Raw genomic sequence first — 23,525 nt, 5'->3', positions numbered from 1 at the left:
AAGTGCTTGGAGTATTATTCCAACAAAGATCTGTCATCACTTAAAGGCTGTATTGTGATTTTATTTTCATCTAAATATAGTTAAGGTTTATGATTATTCTAGTTGTCTAATCTCATGGCTTGATTATCCATGTTGAGACATGCTTAGGTTTGTGTCATAAGAAAGATATGTGAGATTCAAATATGCTTATAGACCAAACATTTTTAGTTACAGACCAGAATTTATCAACCACATATTTATTATGCCACCATCTGCAACTCACTCAGACTAGAATTAAGATAGCTAGGAAACTTGATAAGGATAGTATGGCTGAGGCCAGGTGCAGTGGCTCACGCCTATAATCCCAACGCTTCGGGAGGCTGAGACAAGCAGATTGCTTTAAGCCCAGGAGTTTGAAACTAACCTGAGCAACATGGCAAAACCTTGTTTCTACAAACAATAGAAAAATTAACCAGGCATATGGTATGCACCTGTAATCCCAGCTACTAGGGAAGCTGAGGTGGGAGGATCAATTGAGCACAGGAGGTCAAGGCTGCAGTGAGCCATGACCATACCCCTGCACCCCAGCCTGGGCAACAGAGCAAGACCCTGTCTTAAAAAAAAAAAAAAAAAAGAAAAGAAAAGAAAAATGAATAGGAAGAGTATCTGTTCTCCAATTCTTGACTCAAAATATTACATTCAGAAAACAAACCATAGTAGTTCATGAAATAGGCAGATAAGTCCTCCTTTATCAGTCTTATCAACATCCTTAAATATCTAAACAAATTATCAGAACTTGAGGTATACAATGAAATCTATGTGCAAGTTCAAAAAAATTTAATACTTAAGTTAAAAATTAATGTAAGAACTAATATTTTAAAGAAAATTATAGTAGCTAATACTAACAGTTGTATTTTTACAGAACTTTTAAAATTTAGACTATCAATGTCCTGATTCCATCATTTACCAACCAGACTTTTCAAGTTACTTGGCCACTCTAAACTTTGACTTTCTTGGCTGTAAAATGAGAATAACTAATAGTAACTACCTCATGGGTACTTGTTGCAAGGATTAAACCAGATAATGCACAGGAAGTGCTAGCACAGTACCTGATACATGATAAATGTTAGTCGTTATTTTATGAGAAGTATTGCTATTGTTATTTTATAAATTAAGAAACTGCAGTTCAGATTATGGTTTGCTTAAGAGTACACAGTGAGTAGATTGCAGATCTGGGAGTTGAACCTAGTTCTTTTCTGGCTTCAGATCCATGGTTTTTCTTTTATAGCCAGGGGTCTAAACTTGGGAAGAACGGATCCTATAAATGGACTTTCTGTAGGACCAAGAACTAAGTCATTAGGACTTAAAGGTAGTAAATCAAGACTTTCTTTGCTCCTTCAGAAGAATCATTTCTATTCAAATTATTTGAGTTCCTGGGGAATATATTCTTTAGAGATATTATTTTTCTGCTTGTTAATTAAATATAACAAGTAGAAAAATTGATTGAAAACCTATACCAAGTAATTCATTGTAGTTGCTGGAGAATTGTGCTATTCTAAAACTAGCCTAAAGCTGGCTGCAAACTACTTGCTATACACTTTTTAAAATTCCTCATCAGCTATCATTTCACTGGTACACTGAAGAAAAACTCAAGTCTCAAGATAACTTTTGAAACTCCTTAATAAGTACTAAGATATTTTGGTTTTTGTGTGTGTCCTTTTTAGCTCTGAACCAGTTTTGAGTTTCTGGGGAAAGCTTGAGAAATAGGAATTCTTGGACTTTACACCAAACTCACTTAGTTTCAGAAAGATCTCAGGCAGCCTAGGCTAACCGGATTCTCCGGCAGCTTGGGAGACTCCAAGTCCCCAGACAAAACCTCTTATTTGGACCTTTTCTCAGCAACCCCCAGAAACTAAGGTGATTCCCAGAACAGGTGTTTATTCCTCTGACCAGGAGATCTAGGTCGCCTGCCAGTACCTTCAAGGTCTTCTGCAATATTTTCTGTGGTTTGGGGGCTACAGTGAGCTCCCTGAAACATTCTGCAAACATTTGAGTGTTGCAAAACCCCACAGGGACCTGAAATGTTGTCCTTTACCCATTAATTTGCAGCAATACTATGTGTAGAAGAAATCGTGGCCCATTCTTTTTATTTATTTATTTATTTATTTCGAGACAGAGTCTTGCTCTGTCACCCAGGCTGGAGTGCAGTGGCGGGATCTCAGCTCACTGCAAGCTCCGCCTCCTGGGTTCACGCCATTCTCCTGCCTCAGCCTCCCGAGTAGCTGGGACTACAGGCGCCCGCCACCACGCCCGGCTAATTTTGTTTCTGTATTTTTAGTAGAGATAGGGTTTCACCTTGTTAGCCAGGATGTTCTGGATCTCATGACCTCGTGATCCGCCCGCCTCGGCCTTCCTAAGTGCTGGAATTACGGGCGTGAGCCACCGTGCCCGGCCAGTTGAGGCCCATTCTTAGTTTACTAGTTCAGTCATGGTTTTGCCAGCCATAAAAATAGCCGGTTATGAGGGTGCTGCCAACTAAAAGTAGATTTCATTTTCTCACGGAGCTTTTCTCCAGTATTTTCAGAGAATAATCAGAAGTTGACTCTTCAGTAGTCTCAGAGGCATGTGCTTCCTTACAATGTAAATTCATTTTTTTTTCTAGTATTACCAGCGCCTTAATGATCTAGTGGCAGCACCAGCCCCGATTCCACCTCTTCTGGTGTCTGGAGGACCAGGTTCTGGAAAGTCTCTTCTTTTATCCAAGTGGTATGATGCAGTGCAATTAAATTATTGTTGTCATTGTTTGAATTACTGAATCTATTCAACAAAATGTATTGCATGCCTGCCTTCCTGCATGGCCTACACTAAACATTGACAAAGTACAAATTAATAAAATAATAGGTTCATACCCTGAAATGCATAGAATTTGGATGTCAGGGAGAAGACAGAATGAGAAAGCAATAGGAAGCATGAACATTCATGATTATGTACATAAATCACATAGGTAACAGTTATGGGAGTGCTATGTAAGGAAGTGATCGTATGTGACATAACATCATATAACACATATGACATGTTAAGTGGATTATAGACTAATGTGCCTTTATTTTTAATTATTGCCTTTACTTAAAAGTTTCATTGGGATTTTAAATATTGGAAACAAGACAAAAGCAGACTAGTTAGAGTGAAATACATTCTACAGAACATCAAAATTAAGGATAACCTTTACTATGAATGCAATCTAGTTCTTCAAATTATGGACTAAGGTTCATATAAGCTAATACACTATTTTTTCATTATGTTACTTAAAAACAAGCAGTAAAAATACTTTCATTCATAATTATTTACATTGAAGGGTTAGCATATGTAGTTGTTTCCTTTTTATTACCCTTTTAAAGTTATGTTTGGAAAATAATATTTTTGTACCTAACAAATTTTCCTCTAGTAGGAATTTTTAATTAAAAGTTAATGCTTATTTTACTAATACCTTACCCTCATATGTAAAGTACTTTGGTTTATGTTAATTAACATCTATTTGTAATTAAAATGAATCTACAATTTTTTAAAAGATTATTTAGAAGGATCTAAAAGTGGAGTAAAAACAGAAACTTCCATATTTATTTAAAAGTAACAGACCATCTGATTCTTCAATTAGGCAACATTTGATATTTACTGCATTGTGAATTCTTTTTTCATTGACAGTCAAGGAACTTTATCAGTTTTATAAAAGTGCTGCCTTTTTATTTTAGGATTCAATTACAACAGAAGAATTCCCCCAACACGCTGATTCTTTCCCATTTTGTGGGAAGGCCCATGTCGACCAGCTCAGAGTCCTCCTTGATTATTAAACGACTAACTCTAAAGGTATAGTATTCCATCTTTTGGAATTACAGAATTTTATTTAGATTCAGAAATTATTGGGACTAATAAGTACCTACTGATAAACTGATTTTCAGTATTAGCCACCTGTTCTGGTTTTGTATTAGGTTAAAAATAATATTCGATACAATCAGATCCTCTTGGTGACTTGATTTTGGTTTATAAAAAAGTGAGAATAGAAATATTTCCCCCAGCTCTGTAACTACTTCAGTAACTATGTGTAACTACTTCAGTTTGTGTATGTTCTTATCTTGTAGTTGATGCAGCACTCTTGGTCAGTCTCTCCTCTGACACTGGATCCTGCTAAGCTTCTGGAAGAATTTCCACGTTGGCTGGAAAAACTGTCTGCTCGTCATCAAGGCAGCATCATCATTGTTATTGATTCTATAGATCAAGTTCAGGTACCGTTTTCTATTTGTTACCTATTGATACACTCAGAAAGAGATGAAAATTCAGTAATAGCTAGATCAGGCATTTAAATTATATGTTTGTGAGAAGAAAATATGTTATTTTTCATATTTCTTCTTTATTTCTAGGGAGGCAACATGGATTTAAAAAATATATTGTATGTCCACAGACACTAATATTTTATTGACAAAGACCAACTGAATTTACACAATTAGCAAAGACTATTAGTTTTGACATATTTTTAGGGCCTTGACATTTCCTGACATGTCCGGAGTTCAAATTGGTGATAATAATGTTTGCTACTTGTTCTTTTAAAATTCTAAAATAAATCACCCCAAAATAAGATTTTTATCCTTAATAAGATAAACTTAATGAGAATTTCATTTTATTTGGGCAGCTATTATTGGATTGTTTTGAAATATTTTGATTAATAGATTGAATTTTGTTTTTATATTTTTAAGCAAGTTGAAAAACACATGAAATGGCTGATAGATCCACTGCCAGTGAATGTAAGAGTAATTGTTTCTGTGAATGTAGAAACATGCCCTCCAGCATGGAGGTACGATGCCAACTTTAGTTCTTTCAGAGTACATGAAATGTTTTAAGTACAAACAAGGAAAGGTTTTAAATATGCATTTATGGTTTTCATGTTTTTTATGTAACTTGCAGCGAGGATGGGGAGAAGTGGGTGAATTTATGAAAAAAAAATCTATAGGTTTTGGGGCTGGGCGCGATGGTGTGAGCCTGTAATCCTAGCACTTTGGGAGGCCAAGGCAGGCAGATAACTTGGAGCAAGCAGTTTGAAAACAGCCTGGCCAACATAGTGAAACCCTGTCTCTACAAAAAATACAAAAATGAGCTGGGCATGGTGGTGCATGCCTGTAATCCCAGCTACTTGGAAGGCTGAGAAAGGAGAATTACTTGAACCTGGGAGGCAGGCAGAGGTTGCAGTAAAGCAGAGATCGTGCCACTGCACTTCAGCCTGGGTGACAGAGGGAGACCCTGTCTCCAAAAAAAAAAAAAAAAAGGATTTGGTGGGAGGTTAGATAGATCTGGGATGCAAGGGAAAAAGAAAGAGCCAGGATGATGATTCTGGAGTTTCTGACTTAAGAAATTAATTAACATAGCTTCATGAACTGAAATAGGAAACACGGAGGACAGGCAGGTTGTGGGGAAAAGGTGATGAATTTAGTTTTTAATCATGGTTAGTTTGAGTAGCTCCACATAACAATGTCTAGTAGGCAGTTAAATTTATAGATGAGGAAAATAGAGAAAAGGCTGGGCTGGGAATAATAGACACCTGTTATTTTGAAATGCAAGCTCACTTTAATGGTCCTTTAAAAAGTAGTAGAGTGGCTGGGCACAGTGGCTCACACCTATAATCCCAGCACTTTGGTAGGTCAGGGCGAGTGGATCACCTGAGGTCAGGAGTTCGAGACCAGCCTGGCCAACATGGTGAAACCTGTCTCCACTAAAAATACAAAAATTAGACAGGCGTGGTGGTGGGCACTCGTAATCCCATCTACTTGGGAGGCTAAGGCAGAAGAATCACTTGAACCCAGGAGGCGGAGGTTGCAGTGAGCTGAGATTGCACCACTGCACTCCAGCCTGGGCAACAAGAGTGAAACTCTGTCTCAAAAAACAAACAAATGGCTGGGTGCAGTGGCTCATGCCTGTAATCACAACACTTTGGGAGGCCGAGACAGGTGGATCACAAGGTCAGGAGTTCAAGACCAACCTGGCCAACAGTGGAACCCCATCTCTACTAAAAATACAAAAAATTAGCTGGGCATGGTGGTGGGCACCTGTAATCCTAGCTATTTGGGAGACTAAGGCAGGAGAATCACTTGAACCTGGGAAGTGGAGGTTGCAGTCAGCCGAGATCGTACTACTGCACACCAGCCTGGGCAATAGTACGAGACTCCACCTCAGAAGAAAAAAAAAAAAGTAGTAGAGCAATTGGATCACATGGAACAGTGTTTCTCAACCTGTTTTTGCTCCTATAAGGAACCTTTTTAGACATTTTATTTGTAAATTGCCTCCCCCAATAAATTTTAATGCCACACACATATTGTATATCAGCTTGTATATATAAATAGATACATGTGTGTATGTGTACTTTATACATAAAAAGAATAAGTTTAACTCCCCCACAAATCCATTTTTCACTACCACATCGAGAATGTTATGTTGTAATAGTTCAATTTCAGTTGCATTACAAGTGCTTGTGGACAATAATTGTGTCTGGTGCTACTCCTCATAGATACTCATACCTATGCTTAGTTTTACTGATAGTATGGAATATAGAACTAGAAATGTTTACCATACAACTATCTAATGTATATACTGTTTATTTTATAACTTTGTTGTGATTCATTGCTGAAATGATACACATGTTAGAATGAGTGAGATATATTAATTACTTAATATGATTAATAGACATTAGTTTTGCTTATTTTACAAAAGCAATATAAAAAGTTAATTCCTGTGGTGGATTTTAAATTGTGTTGTGGGTAATTACAGTTCTTGTATTATTAAAATTTCATTTTTCTTTTCTTTAAATAAAAGGTTGTGGCCTACACTTCATCTTGATCCCTTAAGTCCAAAAGATGCAAAATCTGTTATAGTTGCAGAATGCCACTCTGTAGACATTAAATTGAGTAAAGAGCAGGTGTGTATTTTTAATTTTGATGCAATCTTTTATTCTTATCTTTCCTATGAAACATCTTAATGAGACTTAAAATTCAATGTAGGGGATCTGTTATAAGGAAAACTAGAGTTTTGTAATTACTTTGGTAAATGTATTGCCTCTTAAACTAATGACAGGTAGAAAAGAAGCAATAAAAAGATATTGGTCTTAAGGTTTACTTTACTATATAGTATTAAGCAGGTATTTTAAAAGCAAAAAAGCATTTTCCTACTGGCCACATCTGTGGTCTGCAGTTGGAAGGCTGACCACAGCCGACGATCCACCATGCAAGGCGTGATGTCACTGATGGCAGCAATGGTGTTACTTCTCTTGGGGTATTTGTTGATGGCTGGATAGTAAAGACCGCTTAATTCCAGGGTGGTTTTTGTATTTCTGTTTTGTTTTTCTTGGTAAACTGGCGCAGGAGAAGAAGCTGGAACGACACTGTCGTTCTGCTACAACCTGCAATGCCCTTTATGTCACCCTTTTCGGCAAAATGATCGCGCGGTAAGTGTTGGTTATTTTACATGATCTTCTGCATGTTTTGTGATTGCTGCAGACCCTTTCTCACCCTGCAAAACTGAGAACCAATCACTACACCGGTCTCTTGAGCCACTCAGATTTTATTTGAATAGTGATACTAACATTTGTGAGAACATGGCTTACAGGTGAAGATTGAGTACCTACTGCCCATGATTGTCAGAACTTGATAGATTTGTCTAATTTTCTTCACACTAATCTGTTCCCTATTGGAGGTTGCAAAAGAAAGCCATCCTCACCCTCATTTGTGGCCCCTAGCTTTGGGAAAGTGAAGGAAACAACTGAGGGTTAGAATATTATTTCAGGTGTCTTTGAATGTCAGGAGGTAGATATACATACGAATTTTTAATTGTGTTCTCAAGTCCCGATAAACTTTTATTATAAAATAGTTTTATTTTAGGTATCCATTAGTAATCTGCCTTTAGATAAGCATTAGGGTATCACTACTTTTATTTCCTCAGTATAGCTTTACCCTATTCTATCTATTCTCAACCATTAGAATGTTTTACTACTTTTATTTCTTCTTCAGTATAGCATCACTCTACTTTGTCTTTTCTCAATCTGAGGTAAAAAAAAAAAAAAAAAAAAAAAAGATTTAATACATTTTTTGTTATTCATTGCAATAGATGGCAATTCTAGCACACATATTTCCAGACATCGAATCTAGTACTTCTTGTCTCTTTATTCCATGTTCTCATCTTGAGCACCAAATTTGAAATTAAAAAATCTTCTGAAACTTTACATTGCCCACGATATTTCATCTTTGTTTTTGTTTTTGAGACAGTGTCTCACTCTCTGTTGCCCAGGCTGGAGAGCAGAGGCTCGATCTCGGCTCACTGCAACTTCTGCCTCCCAGACTCAAGCGATCCTCCCACCTCAGCCTCTTGAATATCTGGGACTACAGTAGCACACCACCATGCCTGGCTAATTTTTGTATTTTTAGTAGAGGCGGCGTTTTGCTATGATAGCCAGGCTGGTCTTGAACTCCTGGGCTCAAGCAGTCCACCTGCTTAGCCTCCCAAAGTGCTGGGATTACAGCCTATGACCCACTGTGCCCAGGCTGCCTGTGATATTTCCACCGTCCTTTTCCACTGTTAGTTGTGGCAACACATCTGTCCTCTGTGAACATAAGTGATACAATGAGTATGATTCAGGAGTGTGAGTCATTTTTCATACATTTAATAATGTTCATTGAAAGTATCTTTTATTTTTATTTTTGAAAGTACCTATTTTAAAGACACTATGGACCCTTTGTTTTTTCTCTTTGTACATCTTTATATTATTTTTAAAAACTGGTAAATATTGTGTAATCTTTTAAAACAAACCCCCCCCCCATTTAATGATTTTCTTTAGCCTTGTGTTTTCAAAATTCTGGCTCCACACAAATTTAATTTGCATGGCTAACTAACAATACTTACCATCGTTTCCCTGCTTCCTGTATGTAGGTGGCATGCTTCTGGATAATAAGATCCATAACTGACTCATTTTTATGTTCCCTAATGCCTAGTAATTGCTTGACAAATAATAGATTTCAGCATGTTTATTGCACTGAATTAAATTATATATAGTAAAATAAACCCAATGACTCTAGCAGCCGCATAAAACTACCACTTTCCTGTATCATGTTTTATTGAATTTGTTATTGGTTGCAGTACAAAAAATAAGAGTTCACATTGTTTTTAATCGATCTCAAAATTTTCATAGATGTTTGCAATCTGTAAGAAATTAAATCTCTTCTCAATTCCAACAGTGCTGGGAGAGCAGGCAATTTAGATAAAATCCTTCATCAGTGTTTCCAGTGTCAAGATACTGTTTCATTATATAGACTTGTTCTGCACTCTATCCGGGAGTCCATGGCAAATGATGTGGATAAAGAGCTAATGAAGCAGGTAAAATGTAAAATGAAGCAGGTAAAACTTATAAAAAGGAATGTTAGTTGCTTTGTGTGTGTGTGAATGGAAGTAAATAACAATTCTTTTAAAATTTATGCTTGAATATGTTTCAGGCGTATGCAGGAATGCTGATAGCCAGAGTGTGCTTATGGAAATTTGTGTTTTCCTGATTATCATTGAGATTTATCATCTTTTCATGCTACTGGCTATCCTTGTTTCCTTTTTTTCTGAATTGCTGGTTCAAGTCTTTACCATTTTTTAATTGGGTTGTTTGTCTTTTCCTTATTGATCTGTAGGTGTCTTAAATGTTCTGCGTACTGAAAACCTTTATTAAAAAATTCGCAAATAAATGTCTTTTTCCTGTTTGTTTCCTGTTTGATACTGTATAGTATCATTCATTATGGTTTCATCCATTATACAGAGCTTTGTTTCATATATATATGCTTGTGTTTATACACACACACACACACACACACACACATAATTTCCTTCAAAAAGTTTTACAGTTTTGTTCTTCATGTGTGAAGTCCTTAACTCTTGTGGTATCTTTTTGTTTATTGTGTGAGGAAGGGATCTACTTTTTAATCCTCTGTCATGTCGATAATTAATTGTTCTTTTTACTAAATAATACATGTCTTCTGCTCATTTGCAATGCCAACTGACAATATCAAGCTCACAAATAAATGTGGGTCTATTTCTAGGCTCTTCTGTTCTGATTCTGCCTATTCTTTGCCAGTGCCACACTGCTTAGTTATTAGAACTTTAAAGTAAGCTTTCGTAGTTACTTGGGTAAATCTCCTTTTATTATTATTATTCACAATTGCTTTGTCTAATTTTCCATATATATTTTTAGAATTAAGTGCTATGTAATTAAAATAACATTTTAGTTTTTGTTGATGTATTCAGTTTTGGTTTTTGAAAATGTATATCTAGCAACCTCATAGTTTGAACCTGGATCTATTTTTATGTTAACTTTTCAGCTTGGTGGTTCCCGCGGTTTGGACTTCTCAGCCCAGTCCAACCCCGCAAGCTTCCTTGTATTCTCTCCATGTCTGTGGGCTAATGTTTTTCTCATGCACCCCTTCACTGAGCGTGAAGGTCCTTCAAAGCTCTTCAACGGTTCTGTTGTTGACAAGAAATCTAGTTCCACCTCCTTGCCTCACACAGCTTAAGGGCTCACCTTCTATCCCCCTGTGGGTGTGAGAAACCTAAACCCTTAAGTTCCTGGGGGCTGCTGCCTGTCCTCTAGCTCCACTGCCCCCATAGCCAGCAGTTTCAGCTGTCAAAACTCTGATTTCAATTTCCTATTCATTTTTTACAGTTGGAGGATTTTCCTATCTTTTTTCCAGGATCAACTGTGCTTTTAGAAATGTGTCTGATATCCATACATGTTTATAATAGGAGGGCTATTTTCTTCCACTTCTTCCTGGAATTGGAATTCTACCATTAATTATAATAATACATTTATGCAGTTTTAATTTTCACTATACTTTTTTCTGTAAGAGTATTATCTTTGGTGTGCTACATTTTATAGATACACTATCTTAATCTTGATTAATGCCTTTTGGACAGTGTGTTTTAAGAAATCTATTTTTTGATTTATTAAATCATTTGGATTATAAGTTTTGGTAAAAAAAAAATAGCCTTAAAAGAATTATGGAAATTTTAATGGCTGTTAGTTACTTATAGAGGTGCTTTATGATTACTGTTAATTTGTTTTGCTACCTAGATTCTCTGCCTTGTCAATGTTAGTCACAATGGTGTGAGTGAATCAGAACTGATGGAACTCTACCCTGAGATGTCCTGGACTTTCTTGACCTCCCTTATTCACAGTTTATACAAAATGTGTTTGTTGACTTATGGTTGTGGCTTGCTCAGGTTTCAACATCTGCAGGTAATGTTATTTTAGGCGTCTTTTCATTTATTTATTTAAGAAACAGGGTCTCCTCTGTCACCCAGGCTGGAGTGCAGTTGCAAGATTGTTTCTGCCAAAGGAATAAATTCTAAAGATCTGCTATACAACATTGTCCCTAAAGTTAACAATACTGTAGTACACTTAAAAATTTATTAAGAGGGTAGGTCTCATGTTAAGTGGTCTTACCACAATACAATTTTTAAAATTAAAAAACAAGTCAGATACAAAAGATCAAAAATAGTTTCTTAAAGGTGGTTTATTTCTTGAAGAGAAGGAAGTTTTTTTCAATTATGTTTCATTGAATTGCTGGTATTATTATACAGCTATGCATTGCTTAACAATGGGGATATGTTCTGAGAAACACATCATTAGGTGATTTTATCATTGTGTGAACATCATAGAGCATACTTACACAAATCTAGATGGTACAACCTACCACACTTGGAGGTGATATGGTATGGCCTATTGCTCCCAGGCTATAAACCTGCACAGCATATTACTGTACTGAATACTGTGTGTGACTGTAAGTGTTTGTGTATCTAAATACAGAAAAGTTACAGTAAAAATGTGGTATAAAAGTTTTAAAATGGTATGCCTGTATAGGGCAGCTTGATTATAATTTTATAGCATCATCATCATATATGCAGTTTGTTGTTGACCAGAACATTGTTATGTGCATATGACTGTATATGTATTAAGAGTTTGTACTCTGTAAGCCAGTCAGCCTCCTTTTCCTGGATTAATACCTATCTAAACTTGGGCAAGTTCTAAGCCCTGGGCAGACTTTAGCAGTTTACAAAAGGGGTTGTGAAGCAAATTAATTGAGATGGTTCTTGGTCTTTGTGAGGAACTAGAAAGATGTTTAGCACATAGAAGTAAATCTTTAGGGTGCTTTGGATAAAATGATTCCTATCATCTGCAATGCCATGGTTGATTTATATGTATACACAATTGCAAATTAAGTCTTACATTTGAGTATGCTGTATCGTATTTGTAGATGTGAAATGTTTACAATTTCACAGCCTTTTTCCTTTATTGTGTATTGTTTGAATATAATTTATTCTTTTTAGTAACTTTTCATTCCACACTTCTGAGATTTTTAATGTGTTAACTCAAGTTTGAATTAAATTGTGTTTTGAGCTTATAAATATTAGTACAGGAATTTTTATTCTAGTAACAGTTTATCAAATAAAATATGTCCTAAATTTAAAAACATTTAAGTGACATTTCTAGTATACAGCTATAAAATAGGAATAATTATAAATTCTGTTTTGCAAATCTATTGTTAGATGTACAGTGACTTACATAAAATAGAACTGAGTATTTTTTCTTTTTTTCCCTAGGCTTGGGAAACAGTGAGACTGGAGTACCTGGAAGACCCCACCATTACTTCTTCATACAGGCAAAAGCTAATCAACTATTTCACCTTGCAGCTAAGGTATTGTAAATGTTCCTATTGTTCTTCTGTGACTTCTGCAACACCTTTGTGTCCTTATTTCTGTTTCTTAGCTTACAACTTAAAGTATAAAAATTTAATTATTACAAAAAAGATTAAATCCTCTCCCTATTCTGTTAATGTCAAAAGAGCAAAAGATGATTTTGTCTTTTCATATTATGCTAAAAGTTTAAACAAGGAAAATCAGTGTAGGATCATTTTATTATTTTTATTTTCTTCCAATAGTTTGTGTCCATGTATCTGTATGTGTGTATGTGGGTCCATTGAGGGTTTTTTAAAATAGTTCAGTTTTAGGAAAATACTATTAGAGTTTGGTTGATGGTTCTGCATGTCACTGAATTTATTTTCTTAGATTGGTAAAGTCTCTCATTTTGACCTAACTTTTTTAGTATTAAATTATACTTAGAGAATCAGAGACATATGTTAAATATATTTTTCTTCCTTCAACATTTGTTTGAAGCCTTTTTGAGGCAGTCTCATTGTAGGAAGATATTGAATATTGTCTCCTCTCTTACGATAGTCAGGACAGAGTGACTTGGAGAAGTGCAGATGAACTCCCGTGGCTTTTTCAGCAGCAAGGAAGTAAACAGAAGCTGCATGATTGCCTTCTTAATCTCTTTGTGTCTCAAAACCTTTATAAAAGGTAAGAAACATTATAGAACATCCTTCCCCAAAAAGAGAGATTTAAAGATGTTCAGTTTAACAAAGAAAAATGGTATTTTTAATTTAAAAATTAGTCCAGGTATCTAAAATACAAACAGTTTAGGAGAAATCTTGAGACAATTTACAAATCTCTATTAGATCTACTTTTCCCAGGAGGAAAACATAGAGTACTGCTGCTTTATGAAATCAGAGCTGGAATGATTTCTGTTCAACTTCTTATCTTATGCTTACATTTAAGCAGGTCTAAATCTAAACCACCCAGATAGGTGGTTCATGATGTCTGCTTCTTTGGGCCTTCAGATATCTGAAAGCATTGGCTTCAAAGTAGACTCTGGGCTACAATAGAATCTGTCTGGTGTTGAATTTAAAGAAATAATTACCCTAATTCAAAATGTATTCTGTTTGTCTCTTTTGTTGTGTTCTGGTTTGTCAGTGGCAGAACTACCTTTTTATGAGCTAACTGTCTAACCTACTAAACTTCATGAGGGTTTTCTTCTGCCTTACTTAGAAATTTAGACATTTCTTATACAATACGTACATAATTTATTTTGCTCCTATATAAACTCTTTCAAATTTGTTGCATCTCTTAAATTATTTCTGATCTCCATTCCAATTTTTCATGATTCCTTTGAAATCAGATTATTTTAGTTTACCAGCTCTCCCATACTACTTAAAATCACCTACAGATGAATAAGCTTACTATTGTAATTCAATTTCTTGATGAAAATGCAAAGTAGATACTCTGTGACAGTTTATTTTTCATTAGTTTCTTCTCTTTGAATTTCCATACTTAAAATAATTTTGGGAGTGAACTCAGCAGTTGGCTCCATATTGTAAAATGTATAAAAAGGATTCAAATAGATTCCCATTGGTAAGTAGCTATGATGGTATTAAGGATAACAGCCAACACTGTGGATTACTTACTGTGTGCCATAATCCCCCTACAGTACCAGCCGAGGCGGGTAGTGTCTCCATTTCTGCAGATGAAGGTAACGAGGTCTAAGAGGTCAGACAACCTGCTCAAGATCACATAGCTAGGATAGTGGTAGAACTCAGATAGTGATCTGAGTCTCACCTCACTACACAATACTCGCCTACTAATAAATTGTCAGTAACTTGATATTAATTTTGGAATTTTGATTCTGTAGTGGATTTTAAAATGTGTTTTTCATTAAAGTACTGTTATTTGTTGAAACAGGGGACACTTTGCTGAGTTGCTGAGTTATTGGCAGTTTGTTGGCAAAGACAAAAGTGCAATGGCAACAGAATACTTCGATTCATTGAAGCAATATGAGAAAAACTGCGAAGGCGAGGAGAACATGAGTTGCTTAGCTGATCTTTATGAAACCTTGGGGCGATTTCTCAAGGATCTAGGCCTTCTCAGTCAGGTAAGCTCAGTACATCAATGGCAAGCCAGAGACAGGTGGGATTTTTGTGTTCACTCTTCTGTTTTTCCAAGATGTTAATGTAGTTTTCATTTGTTGTGCTATAATCTTTAATATTTAATCAGATGACAGATCTTGTAGCATTTCACTCACTTTAATTGGCCTTTCACCCTTTTTTCCCCCAGGCTGTAGTACCTTTGCAGAGGTCTTTAGAGATTCGAGAAACAGCTTTAGATCCCGATCACCCAAGGGTAGCCCAGTCCCTCCACCAACTAGCAAGTGTATATGTGCAGTGGAAGAAGTTTGGCAATGCAGAACAACTGTATAAACAGGCATTGGAAATCTCAGAAAACGCTTATGGTGCGGACCATCCATATACTGCTCGTGAACTGGAGGCACTTGCAACTTTGTACCAGAAACAAAATAAGTAAGATTTTTTAGATCAGTAATATCTGATTTTATGAAGGGGAATTATAGTTTTAATGTACTTATGGGGTAGGCTTTATTTTATCACTGTGTACTTTTCCGTACCCTGTGCCTAGTCTTCATGTGGTAAACAGAGAAAATTAAAACTGTAAGATTCATCTCTGTTTGAAGATGCATGAAGGATAGAACAGGGACTTTCGAGTCACGTAGTCTTGGGTTTGAAGCCTGGAATCCTGGCTCATTCGCTGACTAACTTTGAGTGCTTTACTATTATAGGTTTAGTATCCTTTATCCAAATGTGGAACCAGAAGTGTTGAGGATTTTGGATTTGTTCAGATTTCAGAATATTTGCATATATATAATGAGATTATCTTGGGGATGGGACATAAAATTTTATGTTTTAAGTCTAAACATAAAATTTATTTACGTTTCATATACAACTTACACACATAGCCTGAAAGTAATTTTATGTACTAGTTTTCATTTTTTAACTTCTAGAAGCATTGTTTCATACAAATTTTGTGTGAATTTCACATTACTTGACCAGAAATTAGTCTATGCAGAAAAAGTTGTTAAAAATTAATAGTGCGCTATAGAAAACTAAAATTTTGGATTTTCATTTAGTTAGGTTGCCCTTCAGAGACTTAGGATGAGTTAAAGATTATTAAATGTCAGCTACTTAGAGGACTAGACTTACTTTGTTTTGTCAAAATTTTTTTAATCGAACAGAACTTTTTATCAGAGAAACATCCATGATAGACTAAGATATCTTAGTGTTTTGTCATATTTTGTTTTATGAAGGGTTTTTTAGAGAGTTGTAATGTCGTATGACTATCATTTCTAGAAAAATGAGGTATTTAATAGCCCAAAAAGGTGTTACACTATGAAAAGAGTGCTTTCATTTCACTGAAGTATACTTTGAATATGTTTCTTTTGTTTGACTTACTGTAATTTTTTTTAAGATATGAACAAGCTGAACATTTTAGGAAAAAATCCTTTAAAATTCGTCAGAAAGCTATAAAGAAAAAAGGCAACTTGGTAAGGAGAGATTTCTTTTGTGTTGTGTTTTGAATGTAAGAGGAAAAGAGCATCATAAATGCATACACCCCACATGTTTAAGAGCTTTAGATTTTAGAATCTTCCAGTTTTTTTGAAGAGAACTACTTAACATTTTCTTATTTATGTGTTAAAATATCATATTACTGAGAAGTACAATTTAGACTTTAAAAAGTGGAACTCTAAATTCATTTGAAGGTTAGGCTTTGAAAGACGGAATTTAAAGCTACCTCAGTTCTTTGAAGGGTTGGAAAAAGGAATAAAATAAATGTAGTTAACATTTTGTGTTATGTTCAAATGTGAAGAAAGCCTTTCCCTCAAATACACAATAAAAGTTATTTTTATTTTTTTAAGTTGCTGATAAAGTCTAAATGTAGCATATTTCTTTAATTTAAAATGCTGTGTGCATTTTTATGGACCTGATATTTATGTGTTTACCTATGGGGTTGATAAATATCTGCAAATTAATTATATTCTATTGTTTCTTAAAGCACTTTGAGATATAGTTTACTTTCTAAAATACAATCATTTTCATGAAATAGTTTTTAATGAATTTTAGAATGTGTTGCCATGTGGAAGTATTTATATTTGTAATCATCAAGTTAATTTACTGTGATACTTAAAATAAGTTATCTAGATTAAATGGGAAAAAAGGAAGATTTTTTAGGACCCTCATATATTGTTTCAGAATCAAGGATTGCACCTACTTAGTGATTGCTTTTCATTTTTCATGTTCGCTGCAGTATGGATTTGCCCTTTTACGTAGACGGGCTCTACAGTTAGAAGAGCTTACATTAGGTAAGGACACACCTGATAATGCTCGGACCCTCAATGAACTGGGTGTTCTCTACTATCTTCAAAATAACCTGGAGTGAGTACCATGGGGTTAATAATGAAAATAATTAACCATTTCCTCTTTGATACAATGTTGTTTTACATTTTTATCAAGTCTAAAGCTAGAAAAAAATAGATAATGCCAAATTTCGTGTATGATGTCATATAATGAGCATCCACATACCTGAAGACCATGGTATTTTCTCTACTGTGTTTCTTTTCACATTCTTTTTTTTTTTTTTTCTTTTTTGAGACGGAGTCTCGCTCTGTTGCCCAGGCTGGAGTACAGTGGTGCGATCTCGGCGCACTGCAACCTCCACCTGCCATTCAAGCTATTCTCCTGCCTCAGCCTCCCGAGTAGCTGGGACTACAGGCGCATGCCACCACCCCGGCTAATTTTTTGCATTTTTAGTAGAAACAGGGTTTCACTGTATTAGCCAGGATGGTCTCAATCTCCTGACCTTGTGATCTGCCCGCCATGGCCTCCCAAAGTGCTAGGATTACAGTTGTGAGCCACCACACCTGGCCCACATTGTTTCTTAACTGAAAAGTTATTCTGTACCTTCCCTGGTGTATTTTACATATTTATGAAAAGTGAGTTTGTGTAGATATTGTGCATGAGACCTCACAGAAGCAGCAGCTTGGGACTAATGGTAAATCATGCAGATGGTTTCTAGTTTTGTCAGTTTATTTGGGTAAAAGGATTCAAAATGACATTTATATTTATATGTTACAAAAATAAGTATTTTTGGACGTCAGATATCAGAAAAATATAACAAATTTGAAACTTTGGATGTCAGAAAAATATAATAAATCTTTAGCCCACTTACAGAACCTTACGTAAAAAATAATGATTTATTCTTTTGTTAAAAATTATTTCGTACTGGCTGGGCATGATAGTTCATGCCTGTAATCCCAGAGCTTTAGGAGGCTGAGGCATTAGGATCACTTAAGGCCAGGAATTCGAGACCAGCCTGGGCAACATAGTGAGACCCTGTCTCTAAAATAAAATTAATAAATTAGCCAGACATGGTGGTACACACCTGTAGACCCAGCTACTTGAGAGGCTAAAGTGGGAGGATCACTTGAGCCTAGGAGTTCAAGGTTACACACACACACACACACACACTAAAATAAATAAAAATTATTTAGTACTAACTCCAAAGGGAGGAAGAGTGTATACCAAAATCTTTTAATTGACCTAGGTCTAATAATTTTTAAATTATAAAAAGTTTGTTTTGGAAAATAGCAGTTTTTCTTTCAGAAGTGGAGAATTGAGGCAATCATCCACACATTTTAGGCCCTCAAACTGTCAGGAAAAGGGCAGGAAGAGATAGGGGTGGGGAAGAGGGGGAAAGTAAGATTTTGAGCTGAATCTCTTATTTTAACTTGAATCTAAGAAGAAAGATGATTCAGTTCTCCACTCAATTTAGGGGTCAGGATTCCAAACTCTAGAGAATAGATAGTTTAAGCCATTTTGGGATTGTGTTCACAGAACAGCTGACCAGTTTCTGAAGCGTTCCTTAGAAATGAGGGAGCGAGTTCTAGGACCAGATCACCCTGACTGTGCTCAGTCTTTGAATAATCTGGCAGCTCTGTGCAATGAAAAGAAACAGTATGATAAAGCAGAAGAACTTTATGAAAGAGCTTTAGATATTCGGAGACGTGCATTAGCTCCTGATCACCCTTCTTTGGCATATACAGTGAAGCATCTTGCCATCTTGTATAAGAAAATGGTAAGTAATCCTTGGCATTCTTACATGTTTTACAACACATCAGTTAAGCCATAACTGCTATCAGCAAAATAATTCATCTTTCTCATGAATAGGTTAGTTTACATGAGCTTGAAAAATCATGATTTAACTTTTAACAAGTAACTGAGCAGAACATTTAAAAATAATTATTTCATACTGAACTGGTTACATTGATTATTGATTCTGAACTAACACACTAGTAAATTAATATGCTGGTTTTGTTTTGTTAAATACATTCCAAGTACAAATGCATTTATTAGCATTCTAAATCAAACTTATTTTACATTTCAGAAGTTCTAAAATTCGACCAATATTAAGTTTGCTGTGTAAAGCAACGTAAACATAAGAAATCAGGAGACATCTTTGTAGTTGATTAAGTGAACATTTTTATTTCATTCTTTCTTGGCTTTGCCTGTAATTAAACGTAACCATTGTTTGCCATAAGGTTCTATACTGAGTGATATTTGGAATTTTTGTAGCTGTTCTCAAAAAAAAAAAAAAAGAAAAAATCCAGGGAAGTCGGCTTTCATTTAGCATAGTTACAGAGCTTTGTAGACTATCTTTAGACTTTGTGGAACTATTACTGGTCATCCTGACACTGAAGTTGTTTTAGTAAGAAGGGTACATTGCTGCTATTTCTGCCCAACTTTCAGGTGAAATGAAGTAGTTAGAAAAATCTGGAAAGGATTTGGCAAGAAATGAGCTTTTTATTTTGATGCTATCTCCAAATTATGTGCAATATGGTAAATCTATTTTAGCTGATATGTTTTTACTACACTAGAAACAGTAATAGTGGATAATCCTAAAGGGTGTTCTGAATTATCAGAGGAAATGCTTTTGTATACAGTGTAGCTTTAGATTTTCAGTTATCTATAAACTTAATCATTCAGCTGAGAGGAAATGCTTCTGAGGTTTTTTTTCCTCAAAGTTACTCTTTAATATGAAATTTTACATATGAAGAAAGCTCTGATAAGATAGTATTTATTGCCTTATATTTTTGTTAGCTTTAACTTTTGTTTTTTAGGGGAAACTTGACAAAGCTGTACCTTTGTATGAATTGGCTGTTGAAATTCGACAGAAATCTTTTGGCCCAAAGCACCCTAGTGTAGCTACTGCTTTGGTGAACTTAGCTGTTCTTTATAGCCAAATGGTAAGTTCCCATATTTTAACGTTTTATCAGTGAATGATTTTATGATATAAAATATAGATAAACATGAATTAGATAGGGAACAGTAAATAGAATGAAAGACAATTTAAAGATATTTCTAATACTTCCTTTAGTACTTGAGGAACTACTGAAGTTAGACTTATATGAAGTCCCTTCCTCTTAGTGTAAAATATTGTTTAGTTCAGAGCATAGGCTTAGTTTCTAAAGTTGTGGAGATACCCTACACCCCTCCATATAATACTGTATTTAAGCCTGTGGCATTTGATTATGATGGGCAAGAATCAGGTGGGGGACCCATTGGGCAATAAAGGAACAGGTTTTTGCGTACAGTATTGGACTATGGTCAGAGGGTTACCAAGCTAGGTCTAAATCTTAAGTATCTGACTTTCTATTATACTGCTTCTTCGATGATTATTCATAAATTAATCTATTTATTCCCATCTTTTAGAAGGATATTAACATAATCAAAGTCAGTTAGCTTAGTCTAGAATACATTAATTTCAGAAACCCAGTGTGCTTAAGTGAGCATTATTATTTTTTTAATAAGAGAAAACATGTTGAAGCTTTGCCATTATATGAAAGAGCATTAAAGATTTACGAAGATAGCCTGGGTCGGATGCATCCTCGAGTTGGAGAAACATTGAAAAATTTAGCTGTGCTTAGGTAAGAATTTTTTTCACTTTCTTTATAAAGCCTCTGTTATTTGAAGTAGCTTTAATTTGTCTAAGAAGAGCACAAAATATATATTACTGAATGTTTTTTCTTAGAGTGGGGAGGGGTTGTTTTTTGCTGATCGACTTCAAGAGGTACTAAAGTAGTATCCAGAAATGAAACAAAGGCTGCATGATCTGTTTTGCAGAGGAGTGTATATATGCATCATGGCAAATAGTGAAGGATGGTTTACACTGTAACTGGCTCTGGGAGTAATAGGGTAATTTGCTGTCCTCAGAGTGAATTTGCCATTAAGTATATGTTGACTTTCGCTTACTCATTTGTATTTTTCTCAGGATGCAGAGAATACCTAACTTTCCTTAGCAATTTCACTGCCTCTATTACAACATGGTTTTAATGACATCCATATGAGACACAAAAATACTGATATTGGTAAAAAGGAGAAGAGTTTGGGTGTTGTTTTACTGGTCTGCTTGAGTGAATGCACTGGGAAAAGGGGGGAAATGGGCAAATATTTATAGCTTCTTTTTCTGTATCCCATAAGGTCATTTTGAATTGGTAAGAGGTTATATTCTCATTTTAAGAGTTTTTTTTTTTTTCTCTCTCTCTCTCGCTCTCTCAAAGCTATGAAGGAGGAGATTTTGAAAAAGCTGCTGAATTATACAAAAGGGCAATGGAAATAAAAGAAGCAGAAACATCACTCTTGGGTGGAAAAGCTCCTTCACACCATTCATCAAGTGGAGACACGTTTAGCTTAAAAACAGCTCATTCTCCTAATGTTTTCCTTCAGCAAGGACAAAGGTAATAGCAGCAGTTAGAATTCTTTGCAAATGTACCGTAAGACAAAATAATTAAACATTCGGAACATTTGAATTTGAAACTTTAAAAAAATGTTTTAAGAAATTTTACTCTTACTATGTGTGATTTAACTGCTATTTGTATGAAGTTGTATTGGAATGCATTAAGTTGGAATTGTGATTGTGTCTGCTTTAATTGTTTAAAAGAATTTTCCTATCATCTGGTATCCAAGGATGTAGACACATTAGAATTGTAAGATGACATGAGGAGCAAATCATGAAAAGTGGATTGGTCTTTGTTCAACAAAAGCTGGCACAGCAGTTAAGACAAGGAGTTCAAGAATTCCATGAATCTTGGCCACCCAAGGTGAATATTATTTATTCTCTGTACCTCCAAAATTTGTGCCTGAATAACTATAGTTGGGGACATGATCACTCAAAATTATGTATTCCAAAAGAATGAAATCTAAACATAATAAACTATATTTTGATATTACTACTTATTTTACTACCAACCCAAATGTTCTCATGTAGAATGCATACTTAAAAAGATAAAAATAGCTGGAACATCTTTGTGTATGCATATTTGAAGTTCTCAAATAGGAATATTTTATTCACATTAAAATGCACCTTCACAATGAAAAAGGTAGCTTTCATACAACTCAATTTTAAATCTGAATTGGTAGAGTACTTATTCATTCTAGTTATAATTTTCATTCATTAATACTGTTTTTTTTTGAGGGGGAGACAGAGTGTCACTCTGTTTTCCAGACTGGAATACAGTGACGCTCTCTTGGCTCACTGCAACCTCTGCCTCCTGAGTTCAAGGGATTCTCCCGCCTCAGCCTCTTAAGTAGCTGGGATTACAGTCACGCACCATCATACCCGGCTAATTTTTGTAGTTTTAGTAGAGACGGGGTTTCGTCATGTTGGTCAGGCTGGTCTCGAACTCCTGACCTCAGGTGATCCACCCGCTTTGGCCTCCCAAAGTGCGAGATTACAGAAAGGGAAATATGAAAAAAATGTGATGCAGAGGTCAAAGCTTCCGCTTCCTTTAATAAATATTCTTGGCTGGGCACGGTGGCTTGCGCCTGTAATCCCAGCACTTTGGGAGGCCAAGATGGGTGGATCACCTGAGGTCAGGAGTTGGAGACTAGCCTGGCCAACATGGTGAAACCTCGCCTCTACCAAAAACACAAAAGTTAGCCAGGCATGGTGGCGGGCACCTGTAATCCCAGCTACTTGGGAGGCTGAGGCAGGAGAATCACTTGAACCCAGGAGGCGGAGGTTGTGGTGAGCCGAGATTGCGCCACTGTACTCCAGCCTAGGCAACAGAGTGAGACTCTGTCTCAAAAAAAATAAAATAAATAAATATTCTTAAGTGGCTATTAGGTTTTTTGTGTTGTTCAGTGAAGAAACTAGTAATACTTATTTTCTGTACAACATTTAAGAAGAACCATAACTAACTTCCCATTAACAATGAGACAGGAATTAAAGTTGAGTATGTTGTTTTACTATCATTTTGAGTCTCTGAGGTAAGCAAATTTTGGGACTGCTTTTCCGTCTTTCACATTAGAATCATTTAAATTTGATTCTCAGATTTGTAGTGTTTACAAATTTGGACAAATGCTATGAGTTTAGTAATACTAAATTCAATGATGATTAATTTTTCGTAATCTGCTGCCTTCTTATGCCATAAGTTTTCATGGCCTGCAGACTGTCAAGAGTATTCTAGGATAGCAACATATCTATTACCAGATTTTTTTTTTTTTCTGGTAAAATAATCCAGTCGTTTTTAATGAAAGATATTAGACAAAAAAAGTTAGATTAGGTAAGATTTGGTGCAGTGTATGACACAGGCAGTGATGCAATGCCAACTTGAGAGCAGATAAAAGAAGACAGTGAATTCTAGATATGATACTTTATCAAATTATAAAATTTTATAAAACCTTACTAAATTGATATGCAAGAATTTCCACAGGAAATTTATTTTTGAAAAACTGCATTTCATT

General features: G+C 35.4%; 1 protein-coding gene across 1 annotated transcript in view; it reads left to right on the top strand.

Annotated features, from left to right (window-relative positions):
• The window catches only part of NPHP3 (nephrocystin 3), a 39,332-nt gene extending 17,638 nt beyond the window's left edge, over positions 1-21,694 (top strand). The window contains exons 10-27 of the mRNA XM_023207436.2: positions 2,642-2,745; positions 3,729-3,843; positions 4,116-4,259; positions 4,728-4,825; positions 6,835-6,937; positions 7,380-7,462; positions 9,246-9,384; positions 11,117-11,281; positions 12,646-12,740; positions 13,279-13,401; positions 14,620-14,809; positions 14,992-15,233; positions 16,195-16,270; positions 17,032-17,159; positions 18,618-18,858; positions 19,901-20,026; positions 20,592-20,707; positions 21,341-21,694. Coding sequence (XP_023063204.1) covers positions 2,642-2,745; positions 3,729-3,843; positions 4,116-4,259; positions 4,728-4,825; positions 6,835-6,937; positions 7,380-7,462; positions 9,246-9,384; positions 11,117-11,281; positions 12,646-12,740; positions 13,279-13,401; positions 14,620-14,809; positions 14,992-15,233; positions 16,195-16,270; positions 17,032-17,159; positions 18,618-18,858; positions 19,901-20,026; positions 20,592-20,707; positions 21,341-21,521 — 2,469 coding nt within the window. The 3' untranslated portion in view covers positions 21,522-21,694. The remainder of the gene's footprint in view (positions 1-2,641; positions 2,746-3,728; positions 3,844-4,115; positions 4,260-4,727; positions 4,826-6,834; positions 6,938-7,379; positions 7,463-9,245; positions 9,385-11,116; positions 11,282-12,645; positions 12,741-13,278; positions 13,402-14,619; positions 14,810-14,991; positions 15,234-16,194; positions 16,271-17,031; positions 17,160-18,617; positions 18,859-19,900; positions 20,027-20,591; positions 20,708-21,340) is intronic.
• The last annotated feature ends 1,831 nt before the right edge of the window (positions 21,695-23,525 follow it).

This window comes from Piliocolobus tephrosceles, chromosome 2 (genome assembly GCF_002776525.5).
Source record: "Piliocolobus tephrosceles isolate RC106 chromosome 2, ASM277652v3, whole genome shotgun sequence".
Taxonomy (NCBI): domain Eukaryota; kingdom Metazoa; phylum Chordata; class Mammalia; order Primates; family Cercopithecidae; genus Piliocolobus; species Piliocolobus tephrosceles.
This window is presented reverse-complemented; position numbering and strand designations above follow the sequence as displayed.